General features: G+C 45.4%; 1 protein-coding gene across 2 annotated transcripts; it reads right to left on the minus strand.

The window, feature by feature from the left end:
* Positions 1 to 1,489: 1,489 nt before the first annotated feature.
* Positions 1,490 to 13,556, minus strand: LOC125329554 (deleted in malignant brain tumors 1 protein-like). Of its 2 annotated transcripts, none has more exons than XM_048311699.1 (15): positions 13,377 to 13,556; positions 11,825 to 11,875; positions 10,050 to 10,088; positions 9,691 to 9,708; positions 9,162 to 9,464; positions 8,779 to 8,808; positions 8,353 to 8,397; positions 7,478 to 7,631; positions 6,561 to 6,775; positions 5,264 to 5,308; positions 4,707 to 4,857; positions 4,143 to 4,354; positions 3,720 to 3,892; positions 2,660 to 3,048; positions 1,490 to 2,121 (listed from the first exon to the last, which is right to left on the minus strand). In XM_048311699.1, the coding sequence occupies exons 1-15, from the start codon at positions 13,468 to 13,470 to the stop codon at positions 1,836 to 1,838; spliced, it is 2,205 nt and encodes a 734-aa protein (XP_048167656.1). In that variant the 5' UTR covers positions 13,471 to 13,556; the 3' UTR covers positions 1,490 to 1,835. The 2 variants fall into 2 exon arrangements, with proteins under 2 accessions (XP_048167656.1, XP_048167658.1); XM_048311701.1 differs by having other exon boundaries at positions 11,825 to 11,869; positions 13,377 to 13,554.
* Positions 13,557 to 14,036: the final 480 nt, after the last annotated feature.

A 14,036-nucleotide genomic window follows, 5' to 3' on the forward strand; every position in this document is an offset into this window, starting at 1 on the left:
ATTCTAGTATTAAATAGAGGGGGAAATTATAGAGACACATGGGGTTTTGCTGCAGTTATGTAGGTTATAGTTGCATGATCACAGAAATTCATCAGAAGCCATGAGCTACTCCACAGACTTAAGTCACAAATATTAAACACTTGTGAATCATTGAACTTTCATCCAGTTGAAGCCTCAGTCCATGTTATCTCCTAGCCCTCTTCACCTTCAGGAGCCTTCCACTGAAAAATTCCCTCCAGCTGTGTGCAATTACTTCCTCACAGTGACACACAATAAGCACTGAAGTCTGTTCTAAGGCTTTTTCGCTTGGGAAGTTTTGAACATGTTTCTAGCTCCCACTCCTCATGAAGCATGTGGTCCAGACCATTCCCCAGCTCTTTTGCCCTTCTCTGGACATGCTCCAGCACCTCAGTGACATTTTGCAGTGAGGGGCCCAAAACTGAACCCAGAATCTGAGGTGCCTCAGCAGTGCTGATTCCCCGGTTGTCCTGTACATGCCACGTGACGGCACTCAGGGTGACAGACATAGGGTGTTACACACATAAGGTGTTATGCTGTGCTGATCTCACAGCAGATCTGGCTGTATTTTTCACTGGCAGACTCAAGATCTTGAGAAGAAGCAGTTTATGGTTCATGTACCATGATAAGATAAGAGTCTAATATTGCAGGGTGGCAGCCAATTTGAGGGCTATTAAACTCCCCGGTCTTTTGGCTTCCTTCAGTGTTGAATTGTTATGTCAAGCCTACCTCTTTTCATTAAGTGAGCCACAACAGAAAGCCTGTCAGGCTTGGATTTTAATCTTGAATCATCAATGAAATTACTTAATGCAAAAGGAAATTGCTCAATCCACCAAATTACTCAGCTGATGTGATCAGGTGTTTACCAAGGTTTGCATAATCTGGTACGGAATTACTTTCATTTCATGCTTCAAGAGAAACCCAACCAGATTGAAAACAGGGACTGAGGGGAGACCTCATTGTAGTCTGCAGCTTCCTGATGAGGAGAAGTGAGGGGCAGCACCGATCTCTTCTCTTTGGTGACCAGTGACAGGATGCAAGGGCACTGCCTAAAATCGTGTCAGGGAGAGTTAGGTTGGATATCAGGAAAAGGTATCCAACCAGAGGGTGCTGGGGCACTGAACAGGCTCCCCAGGGAATGGGCACAGCCCCGAGGCTGCCAGAGCTCCAAGGATGCACAGGGTGGTGTTGCTGGGGTGTCTGTGCAAGGACAGGAGCTGGACTACATGATCCCTGTGGGTGCCTTCCAACTAAGGATATTCTATGATTCTGTGAATTGCCAGGGGCTGACAGCAAAAAATTAAATGATGCATGAGAAACATCAGATGGAACAGCAGCTGAATTAATGTTTTCCTGGATGACAAAATAATTCAGTTCTGGGAAAGATAAAAAGACCTGGTCATGATTTATCCCTCATTGTATTATGTCCAAAACAAAAATAAGTGGGGGGAAAATAGCATTCTAGACCAGATTTAAAGATTAACCAATTTATTGCACTCTGATAACATCCAGACTCAGGTGTATATTAATAGAACTTGTTTATAGAACTTAAACTGCAATTTAAACATTTCAGTTTTACCATTAAGAAAGCAAACAATGAAAAAAAGCTTAAAGATCACAAATTTGACTCCCCATAGAACTGCTAAAGAAGCATTTTTGTTATATGGGAATGATGACCGAAGTGAAGTGGGATTAACAGGCATGAGTCAGTAAGCACATTCCTAATATTTATTCTAGAGCTTCTGGCAATCTAGCAGCATAGTTTCTTCCAGAATCCAATTGGCATTTAAAGATGCTATCTGTCAAAGGAGACAGTTTTATTCAGATTCACGTTCATTCTTAATCTCAGAACCAGGTTCCCAAAGCTGTATTGGGCCAGCAACAGCAATCACACTTTCTTGGTCAGAGCTTGCCTCTCTCTTGGACCTTTTAACACAGCCTTGGTAGCACCTGGAAGAATGGTCAAAGGCCCTGCACACCACCAGCTGACACTGCAGGTAAACCACTGGATTGTTCCGAATGGACTGGAAGGCATTGAATTTAAACCGGAGGGTGTGTCTGCGGGGTGAGTAAAATGTAGCATAGGTAGGATCTTTCACACACCTGAAAAGAAACACAGAAACCCCTCTCATGAGTACACACTGCAGTCAGCCATTTACACACAATAAAACACACGACATGAGAAGAGATTTTTAAACATACTGAAAACGGTTCGGAAAGCTGCAAGTGGGAAAAACAAAATGCCTTTCTTTGGCAGAATTGAACCACATTACCTTTCCTCAGCTTGTTGTGTGTCTGATACCTGGTGCTTATATGATTTTCTGAAGGTAAATTAACCTTACCTGAGGTATGTCACTGTTATCTGTAGTATAATAATAATAATCATCATCATCATCCATGGTGAACTGGCGGTAGCCATTTAGTCTGTTTGTTATTTTAAGCTGTGGTGTGTGTGTTATATTTTGGGTCAATCTATCCCTTTTTTCCCAGTAAACTCTGAATGCCCTTAATTAATCAGTTAGAAGCTGTCATTAATGTGTGCTGTACTCACACTATTCCATTAAATTAAAAAAAATATTTAATGAGAGATACAGGAGTTCAAAGGCAGTTGTATCTGTAATTGTAATGCATGAGAACTCACCCATCCTTGATTATAGTGTGGACTCCTGTTGTAGTATTGTGGCGACTGGGAGATGCCACACAAGTGTGCAGAAATAACTCCAGTGAAGGATCAGGGCTGTGCAGGGAAGCTTCCAGGAACAAATCCTGGTTGATGTTGACATAATAGGGTGAGTCATACACTGGCCGTGAGAAGTCTGAGGAGTCATAAAATGTGAGGCTTGCATCATATCTGCCATACTGAGTTTCATTGACTTCAAAGTTGTCGCCCACGACATACATCGTTTGTGCCCAAGTGTTCTGGAGCATCTTGCAGTTGATACGCAAGCGAAGATTTCTATTTCTTGTGATTAATGTACTAGAAGAGGACCCTCTAATAACGTTGGAATAGCTGATTGTGTCGTTGTTTCCCTATTTGGCACACAAAATAAAATGCAAAATTAATTTGTATAGTCAGGTACTCTATTATACATTCTAAACTTTGCTGTATCCTTATGGCAATGTGCACTGTAAAAACATTATTTCCCGGAAAATCTGACATGGAAAAGTCTGAATCTAGTAACTTCTATTCTCAGGATAAGAATCTGTGATCTTCATGTAATATTCAGTGCCCACAATTTTGGCCTAGAAAACTACTCACAATAAATGCAGACATAACTGAATTAAATGCAACCTGTACAACGTTAAGTACGTGAAGGTTCAGGTCCAGCATATTATTGAAGCTGAAATCTGGCTACGACATTATTAGTCATATTTAGTGAAAGTTTTGAGACCTTTTAAACCATCACACTCAGCCTTGGACCTTGAAAATGACAAGTATTTGTATCCTTCCACAGCTTACTCCTTTGGAAGTTGATAACAGGCTGTAAGAGAATGCTCTGGCAGCAGGGGCAGGAAATGCAAGTGCTAATAAAGCTTGTCCTTCAGGAGAGAGGGAGACAACCCGTAATCCCCAGGACACTTCTAGTCCCTGAAAATCCCAGGTAGGTTTCAATTTGTGCTGCTTTTCAAAGCAACTTCTTCTGTTTGAATTTTTATATCCTCCCATAATTTGCCCATTTTGTTGAAACATTCAGTCCTACCTCTCTGACAGTGCCACAGCCAGTGTATGGAACGTGGAATGTCACATACTCTGATGTAATGTTGGGTGTGCAAAAGGGGTCGTTCAGGGTGAGATTCCAAGCAGAGTAACCGTGGGACTGAAGGAAGGATCTGCTCACGACTACGTGCATGTAGTCTGGCAAACACTGCAGTGCTAGTGGATGGCAAAGAAAGTATGTTACAACACAGTGACGTGACCAAAAGAGGTTGTTAGTAATGGATTCAACAAACAATGTCTTTTGCAGAAGCAGCTGATGTGGCAGAAGGAGATCAGAATCCAAACCAGGGACTCGAATCTCCATGAAAACGCTACAGATCGAATTTAAAACAACGTTAACAAGATTAACAACCACTGAATTGGAAAATAGCTGAAAAGCATGTTTCTGCTTTAAAGATGAACTTACTGGTGTTGCCATCTGCTGGAGTGGAATGATAGCTGGCCTGAAAGCCTCTGTATGTGTATCGAGAGTTACTGTGAAAGCGGACGCTCAGCAGGTTTGAGGATGATGTGTACGTGTGGTAATAACCAGAGCAAATCTTCCCAAGGAGAGGAGAGGTGTGGAGGGGCCCATCATAGATTTCCACGTAGTCAGAGAGGCATCTGCCACCTTCCATCCTGGGAAACAAACATAACTATTTATTTAAATGCTTCATTTTTATGTTCTTTGGTTTTTGTTTGCTTGTTGGTTTGGTTTGGTTTGTTGCTCAGATTAACTCTTTATAGCAGAAGAATACGTTTGATTGATATGACTGTCAAATCTTTGGAACAGAAACTACAGCCTCCAATTTTTGTCTCAGTAGATGCCAGCCACGTTTTTGACTAAATAAGCAAAAGTGAACATATTTTTCCTCTCCAGACATACTAAAAACTTTGAAAAAGATCCTTGAGATCAAGTAGACTTTTGCTTAATAAGTCCAGTTTGTCAGTCCCACACATTCATCTTCCCAAGTAATAAATTCTTACTTACTGAATATCTGCAAATACAAGTATGACACGGAAGTTGTTCTTTACTTGTATTTCCCACACACAGTTGGCATTGTTTGGATAATTTCTGGGGTAAAATGGACTCTGTAAGGTACCAGAAGAAGAGGAAAGCAAGCCACCACAAGAATAATCTTCTGCAGAGAAAAATTCAAGAAGAAAAACATATGTATGCACCTTTAGGGTTGCTCTTGGAGTATGTCTGTGTGAAGTTTATGTCTAAATGTAGTGACTTCTATCAGCTTCAGAGGTCTCTCTGTTAGGTTCATATACATCTGGATGCAGATTAGAAGATGCTAAGCACACTGAATAGATTTTATAATGCTGATGTGCAGTGCCTGCACTAGCAGGACACAAATATTTGCCACAGAACTGCACAGTTTTTGAGGCTGGAATTCTGGAGATCAGTTGTTCCTTGAAAGAGGAACCTCTAATTGCTAATGACCAGAGGGAAGAGGAAAAAAAATCAAATAGTTTTGTTTCAAAATAAGAATGCTGATAAATATCCAATTCATAACCTTGAAGAACTTACTCCAAACCTACCTGAGGCTGATGACAGGGTGGTCCTCCAGTTGGAAGTACTGGGAGCTGTAGGGAGAGAGCAGCAGGTGAACACTCAGCATTTTGCCTAAAAGAAGCTGCCCTCTGGGAGTCACCCCTCCCCAGACGGGCTCCTGGAGGGACACTGAAACACAAGACCCACAGTCACTACCTGGACACACGGCAGGTCCCTGTGTGGCTGCACCTCCCAGCCTTCCCCCTTCACCCACCAGCCCAGGGTGCAGCTTGTGTTCTGCATGTGCAAGAGCTCCCATCAGCATGGCCTTGATCACCTTTATTCACTGTCAGCAGGCTGGGACAGGGTGGACCCTCAGCATATTTGCTGGTGACACCAGACTGGGAGGAGGGGACGGTCAAGTGGATGGTCCTGCTGCCATCCAGAGAGACCCTGGCACTGCAGACAGAGAGCAGCATCCAGCCTCGCTCCTCCTCAGTTCCTCAGCTACCAAAAGGAGCTCACTGCACTCTGGCTGAGAACATCAGCTCTCTTTATTTTGGGAAAACAAGAAGTAGCCTTTGACCTCTGCAGCAATGAGTGTTCCAGGGCTGAGCAACTCCTCTGCCTACAGCATAGGCCAGGAAAATTGATGATAGCTCAGTGGGAGGACGGGGGCAGGTGGGGAGAGCCCCATTCCTGTCCATCAGGCAAAGAAACTGTCTGGCAGCATCTTCATGGCCATCCTATTGATGCCATTAAGATTTTTTGCCTTTTCTTTTATACCCCTGTTATACCTTTTTACAACTTCTGTATTCCCAGTGCTTTTTGCCTACATTCTTGGACTTGTTTGTCAAGCTGAGAGACTAAACATTTTAGAAGCTTCATAGCTAGGGATCAGTGTGCCCCAGACCCCAAGGTCCTCTCCAGAACACATTCTGTAAACTAAGATAGAACCATCCAGGAGAAGGTTCCTTGGGGAGGGGGGATCACTTGAGCCTCTCATTGGGGAATCTTTGATAGATATGCTAATTAGTAAAACCTACAATGCTATACCAGATCTTTTGGGATATATTCAGTGGGGTGCATTTCAATGCATATGACCTGGATGTGTGCACCTAGGGATCCTTAAAATAAATACCAAGGTAAAATCCCTTTTCCCCTTCTTGATTTTAAGACCAGGAAAAGGCATCACTATCCTGAAGAATGCCCTTGAGCCAGGATGCCTCTCATTGGGGTCAGAGGGTCTGGCTGTCCATAGGGTGTTGGGAGCCACCAGAAGCTCTTTGTGATTGAGTTTGAGCTTCTGCCCTGGCAAAGAGTAAAGGACAGCTCTGGTCTTACCCATGGTGCTCTTGAAGGCAAGGAATGATGAGTAGTAGGCATGGAAGCCCCTCCTGGTAACGCTGCCATCACTGCGAAACAGGACAGTGAGCCGGGGCCCGGATGAGTTGAAGACATGATGGTCATTGCTGCAAACAAGCCCGAGGCGCTGGCTCTGGGGGTACCCTCCGTCGTACACCTCGATGGCATCGTAGGAGCAGGTGCTGCTTTCCAGCCTGCAGGAAGATCAGCCTGCACCACAGGCTGCACAAGCTGCAGGCCCAGCAACCTGGCCCCATTCCCACCTCGCCCCAGTGCTTGGGCAGAGGCTGCCAAGGCCCCACAATGGGGCCTGTGGGAAACAGAAGAGTAAAAAATCCTGCAACCAATGCTGGGTTTGATTTACAGCCCTGGAAAAGACTAGATCTGGCTTAATTGACAGAGATTTAGAAACCTTAAGCAAGAGGATCACAAGCCTGTGTTCCTATAGTTATAGGTAAACGGGTGTTTTCGGTGAAGGGTTTTAAATATCATAATGTGACTTTATATAGTTTAAGTTAAGAATTTAGATGTTATAATAGAAGTCTCTGTGTGGAAGTGATGTGACAAGCTGTTGGTTAAGACACAACTGCACTGCAGTGAAAAGCAGCACAGGAGATAGGTCATGAATCCAAAACAAAGTGTCATTTTAAGTACCTATTGGATTAGAAAGTTATAAATTACCATGTAACTCTAAATCTTGTGACTGGTCGCCATTATTCGGAGGTGTGGTTAATCTTTCGCTTTGAGACTGATGAGTTTTGTAATTTTAAGCAATAAATCCAATGAGTCTCATAGTACCATCTCTTGTAATTAATTAATCCGACGAGTGGAGCACACTCTTTCAACAGGGGATGAAGCCACCCCCAAGCCCGCAGCCAGCACCCAGCCAGACTCACTGCACATCTGTAAACTGAAGCTGGATTCTGCGAGCCGGGTCCCACAGCTGGATGCGCCACACGCAGTAGGCGTTGTTGGGGTAGGAGTTGGGGTATCCTGGGCTCTGGATGGAGCCAGACAATTCCTGAAGTAAGCCCCCACAGGAGGGGGTCCCTGAGGAAAAGAGGAGAGCCCAGGCGTGGGCAGAGAGCTCTTATCCCATCGCCAGGATCTGTCAGAAAGGGCATGGCCCCACCAAGGAGGCTCTGCCACAGCCCCACAGAGACCCTCCCGCCGAGGCACCCCAAAACATCACCCCTGCATTCCCCCAGCCCAGGGCACGGGTCGTGCTCAGCTCGTACAGTAACCCGAATCCATGGGGTTGGCTGTCCAGTGGGACACTGGGGGAAGGAGATAACCAAACTCTGTAACTCTTCTGGACCTAAATGTGGTCAGTGACAGGGGAAGTTGAGCTGGAGGTACCTGGTGCTGCAGGGTGAAATCAGCAGGGTTGATTCCCAGCAATTTTCCTAAGGGAAACAACCTGCTGGGGGTCAACCCTCTCCAAAAGCCAGGCTCTTTCCAGTGGTGCTCAGTAAGGGCACAAGAGACCATGGGCACAAACTGAAACACAGGAGGTTCCCTCTGAACAACAGGAGACACTTTTTCGCTGCAAGGGTGATAAGCACAGACACAGGTTGCCCAGAGAGGTGGCAAATAGCCAAGAGCCCTCTGGATATGGTCTTGGAAAGCCAGCTCTAGCTGATCCTGCTTTTAGCCAGGGGGTAGGACCAGATGTACTCCAGATATCCCTTCCAAACTCATCATCCTGTAATTCTATGATGCATAACTGAGGGCAGAAGCTAGTCCAACCCCATAGGCCCTCTGGACACACCTGCAGTCCATGATGTGGGGAACGTAGAACTGGAGACAGCTGATGCTGCAGAGAGAGAGCAGCAAGTGAGCAAGCGGTGTTTTGCCTAAGAGGATCATCCTGCTGGGAGTCCCCCCTCTCCAATGGGAACCCCACTGGACCCCAATGAAACCCAAAGCCCACAGTCAGCACTGTAATGTGGCAGGACTGAGATGGCTGCAGTGCCAAGTGCCCCAGCACTTGCTCAAGGGCATTCCCACTGCAGCACCATGAAGACCAGTGCCAAACCTCTCCCACAGAAGACGTCGGCTGCTCAGTCTCAAAGGATCCCAAGCAAACCTGAAAGTTAGGGACATTACCCAGGATCTGTAAGTGCAGCCTACATAGAGCACCCCAGAGGCAGAAAACCCCATGGAAAATTGTATATAAACAGAAATCTCTGGTTACCTGCTGTTGGAGTCACTGTTATTCCTGAGTCTGGAAGGAGAAAACCAGAGGGTGTGAGGCAGTTGGACTGCTTGGCTCCCCTTGGAGCACGTACTTTAATTTCATGGAAAGTTATGGAGGGACCCACAGGGAGGACAGCCTGACTAAAAACCATCCCTCTCCTCACACCCTGCTCTGCGCAGGAGTGTTGTCCAAACCCCAGATTTCCCAGGCAAACATGAGATTGATGCTCCCTCTGAAATGCCACCCCCTGCATCAGGGACATGGACCCATGACCTGCTGCTGCCCCGCCGAGCACGGAGCAAGGGCTGGACACAGCCCACCTCACACCAACCCCGGATGGGTTTTCTTCAGGAAAATGCCACCAAAACACAGACACCCACCTGAGCATATGACAGAAGCATCGCCGTGGTGACAGACCTGGTATTGGTAGTGGTAGGGGCACTGCCACAAGTAGTTCTCGTAGCCCGCACAGTTCACCTCGGTGATCGCGTACAGGTACGAGCTGCTCGAGGTGAAGGAGTTCGTGGCTGCGAGGGGGGAGCCACAGCCCAGCTGCCTGCACACCACCTCGGCATCCTGCATGTCCCACAGGTACCCACACACCTTCTCCCACGCTCCGAAGTAGTAGATCTCCACATTGCCTGCACACCAGTTGGGCCCACCGCTCAGCCTCAGCTGCAGCTCTTTGAGAGACACAAACCCCTTGGTCAGGCCAGCAGTGCTCTGGGTCCAGGCAATGACATCCCACATCCTCTCTAGGCATGGCTGCATCCACCTGCAGCACAGCCTAGGGCTGGCAGCCCCTTCTCAGGCTCCCACACCATGGGATGGAGAGGTTGGGGTAGCAGGGGCAGGCACATCCCGTCCCCGTGCCCAAGCCATGACTAGAACCCTGGCAGACAGACTCACCATCAGCTATGATTGGAACTGTGGAGAAGAAGAAGCAGGAAAAAAAACAGAGAGAGCAAGAGAATTAGGATAAATTCTTTGGGAGCTGTCAGTGGTCTCTACCCTTTCCCCAGTGAGTCAAGCTCCCAGTGGAGGGCACAGGTGACAGAAGATCTTTTTCTTTCTAGCAAGGAGACTGGTTGCTGGAGGGCAGAGTTATCCCCAAATTCCTGCCTCCCAGATAATTTACTTCTCATGTACATCCCTGGCCCCACCCTAAGGAAAACATGAGCTTTTAAATTATACTAATTTGTTCCCAAGAATAAATACTACAACAAAACCATATTATATAATGTAATAATCTGATATATTCTACTTACAAGTTGTGGGGTAAGTCGTTGCTGGGGGACTTGTTGTTTCTAGAGAAGAAAAAAATGTGATAGCATATGTGAAGGTCAACAAAGCAAATTTAACATGAAACTTCCTCAAACCCTGTTTCAGTCTCCAGCAACTTGTAGCCGACAAACTTCAGATCCAGCACATTTCTGTGTATTTTAGTAAATGTCAGCAGTTTTTTCTTCCATTAACCATCAAAACTCTTTGTGAACCCACTAAAAACTGCAACTGGCCCAGAGAGTGCCAAGTGCCCTTGAAGTGAGACCTGTTTTCTCAGGTTACCAAGCCCCCTGAGCTGCAAGACAGGGATGGGGAGCAGAATGAAGCCTCAGTAGCCCAATGGGAAGCAGTCAGTGACCTGCTACACTACTTAGATATTCACAAATCTGTGGGGCTGGATGGGATTCAGTCAAGGGAGCTGGTGGGGCCCCAAGAAAAGGCTGGGGGGGACCTTATTGCTCCCTACGGCTACTCTGAAAGGAGGTTGTGGCCAGGTGGGTGACCCTCCTCCCAAGTAACAAGTGATAGGACATAGCCTCAAGTCCGACTGGAGATAAGGGGAAATTCCTTCCTGGAAAGAATAGGCTGCCCAGGGCACTGGTGGAGTCACCATCCCTGAAGGGATTTAAAAGACATATAAATGTGTCACATGTAGACATGTGAACGTGTGGGACTACTGGGTTAATGGTTGAACTCCATGATCTTAAAAGTCTTTTCCAGCTGGAACAATTGTTTGATTCTATCTGTTGGTTTCACCTGACCTGATCAGGAGTTGATGGTTCTACTGCTGATATGAGAATAGGCTGCAAAAAACTGCCTCTTTCTCCCTTTCTCCAAACCAAGAACAATGAAAACCTCGACAGAAATGAAGATGATATAAAGTATCTGGGAGGTGATCAGAGCAAGGCCAGGGACAAGGGAGGCTGCACATCTCATTATTTTCATTAGGCACAGCTGCAGGCAAAAAGGTGGTCTCCAAAAGCTCCCCGTCCCAGGTTCTGCTCACATTCCCTCCTCATCTAAGCTACCTCTCCTTCCCTTCCACTTCCAACACCACTGCTTCTATCACTACCACGCTGCTAACCGCAGCTGGTGTCAGTAACTGGCTCAAAGAAGGGTTTTCCCTGCTAGGGCTGATGGAAAGCCTCCAGGTGGCACTAAGAGATCAAAGGTGTCCCTCAGGACAGGGCTCTGGCACACGGAGAAAGGTGATCTCTTTCCCGGTGTTTTTGTGATCAGGAGACAGCACCAAAGCTATAACCAGAATTAATAACGGCATTTCATGAGAGTCCTGCTCTGTCCCTGTGTAGGTCACTGGAAAGCAATCTACAAACCTGTATTCAGCCAAAATTTGTCTGTTCAAACTGTGGATAACTTTGCTCTGCGCTTTCAGAGATACTCAGAAACTGCTGCATTTATACAGCCTCCACTTTTACCATGGCTTTATTATCCCAAGGTTTTAACCCAAGCAGCGATTTAATTAAGCTCCTCATTGCAGTGATGACTCTCATTCTTTCTGTGAGAGGAGTAACAAATATTCAATTATATGCTGTGTTTCAAGTGGATGCATTGCTGCCATATGAATTCTATATGGGCGCATTCAGCATTCAGGAGCCCAGTCTGAAGGACACTGACCATACTGGTAGGTTGGCTACCACTGGACTAGAAGAGTTTTCAAATGCAAGCATCAGCCTGGAGAGAATATTTAGCAAAGCCAACTCTATGAATGATGTACATTTTTATATAACTTTAAAATTACCTGTTGTTAGAGGAATTCTTGTTGTAGAATCTGCTGTTATCCAAGCTGCAGCCAGTGTCAACACAAACAAAAACAATGACAAAAAAAAAAGTTGAAGGAATATTACATGAATTAAGTAATGAGGATGGGAAGTTTGCATGCACAGAATCCCCTGGTGGAACTGGCCAAGGGATGTCAGCTGATTTACAAGGGTGGATTAACTCCAGCTGCTGTTGGGGATAGAAATCCTGCTCTGTAGACAGCCTGAGAGGTGGGAATACACCCTCACTAATAACATGTTTGATAAGACCTGTAACACTGGCTCTCAAACTTCACAGATTTGAAGGGATCCTAACAGGGATGTGTGTCATTTATTCAGGTATTAGGGAACTTTCCAACATATCCCACCACGCTGCTCCTCACACATGCAAGGCTCTAAATCTAAATTAGCTGGATGGTAATGAAAGGGGTAAACAGTAACTCAGTATTTTCCAGCTGAACATCAACATCCCAGCTTAGTTTCCAGTATCACTAATTGCACCTCAAATATTTATGGAGAGAGCAGGTGATGAGGGCATTAAAAACCTGAGCTGGAAACAGCCCTGAATGTTATTCCTTTCTGCTGTGTGTGAGGGGGTTTGTGGGAGCATGGAAAGGGAAAGCAGAGTTTTGCTTTTGGTTCATTAGCTCAAGTCAAGTCCACTCCAGAACTTTACACCTGAAAGAGAAAGGGGTGGAAAGACAGCAGCTGTGGCAACACCTTTGGTCTTTTTCCATCCTTGCATAGGGGATGCAACAGCTTAAAAAGAAAGGTCTTGCCTCTCCCAGCACCAGGCTGACACCCTGCTCAGTCAGGGAAGCCTCACCTGGAGAAGGGGGAAGGTGCTTTTTGAACACAAAAAGCCTATTTCACCCTGTTTGAAGCATCCCCCCTCCCATCAGACCCACCAATATTTGTATTGGATGGAGTTTGGACTGTATTTGTAAGGGATGAAAGTGACTAGGCAGATCATGGACTCTGCAACCAAATCAAATTACACTAGGCAATTAGCCCACAGGAAATTAGAATAATAAAAAATTAGAGCAATTTCTATTATAGTCTAATAATTATAATAATAATAGGAACAGGGATATGTGCCATAGTTGTTTTATCTAGGGCACTCTGTTGTTAAACACAAAAGTGTTAGATGTATAAATGTACCTAATCAGATATAAACCCCATGGTTCAAGTACACCTCACCCTCTTTAAAATAAACATATAATTAGTCCAGAAAACACTTATTAGTCTTTAAATCCATTACCCCAATATAGAGGATTGGAAAATGTTATCATTGGCTTTGCAGTATAATAATTTTAATTTCCTTTACTAGGCTCTTTACGAAAAATGACGGGAAAAAATTAAATTCATTAAGCAGTTTTGATAACATTGATTTGCTCAGCTCATAGGTTTGACCTGCTTATGGTTTTCAAAAGAGCTGAGCCATGCTGGTAAATCCTCTTTTATCCATTAAATCTCAACATTAGCCCAAGGTGAAATACATCTACAAAGGTGATCAGAAATGAGGCTCTTTACCTGCATCCACCTGGATGTGAAGACTTATCATCACCACCCAAGACAAGATCCTGGTGGCAGCCATCTCCTTGGAGCTCCTCATGCAGGAGAACATCAGAATTTATAGGCAGACATGCCAAAGGGTGCAGCTCAGCAGCCCAATCTGTCTTTTCTGTAGCTCAATACCGCGTTCCCCACTGCTCTCACTTCTCTGATTTCCATGGCCACGTGTTTGTTTTGCTAACCAACATTTACAGCTTCCTCGTTCTACAAGAAGACAACACCTGGCTTTGATCCAGGGAAAGCAGAGATCAAAAGTGGTTGCAGTAGCTCCCATTTTTCCATCTCATCCCTCTTTGGCTGTGGAGTTCTGTTGCTGTCACTTAAGTAATTTGTCCCTTTCTTGGGCTTGAGCTGTATCTGAGCCAAAGTAGCTTTTTAGACTGGTGCAAAATGTGCCTTTCTTTTGCAAAATGTGACTGGACGTGTGGAAGGGTAGGACTACAGTGGGAAACAAACCAAGGGCTTATGGAAACCCTTTGTCTTCTGTCCTAATATACGTCACAAAAACGTGTGCAGTAAAAGTGAGTACATTCATCTTTTTCTGTTCTCCCCCTGTTCATCCCTTGGTGTGCTCCCTCCCCACCAGGGCAGCAAGATTCAGGATGTTTAAGCTCTGCA

The sequence above is a fragment of the Corvus hawaiiensis genome, chromosome 8 (genome assembly GCF_020740725.1).
Source record: "Corvus hawaiiensis isolate bCorHaw1 chromosome 8, bCorHaw1.pri.cur, whole genome shotgun sequence".
In the NCBI taxonomy this organism is placed as follows: Eukaryota; Metazoa; Chordata; class Aves; order Passeriformes; family Corvidae; genus Corvus; species Corvus hawaiiensis.

Coding starts and splice junctions, on each gene's coding strand:
- LOC125329554 (XM_048311699.1), bottom strand. CDS start 13,470: ATGTTCTCCTGCATGAGGAGCTCCAAGGAGATGGCTGCCACCAGGATC. Junction 7,632..8,352: donor CCCCACATCATGGACTGCAG/GTGTGTCCAGAG, acceptor TCTTTTCCTCAG/GGACCCCCTCCTGTGGGGGC. Junction 4,355..4,706: donor CTTGTATTTGCAGATATTCA/GTAAGTAAGAAT, acceptor TTTGTTTCCCAG/GATGGAAGGTGGCAGATGCC.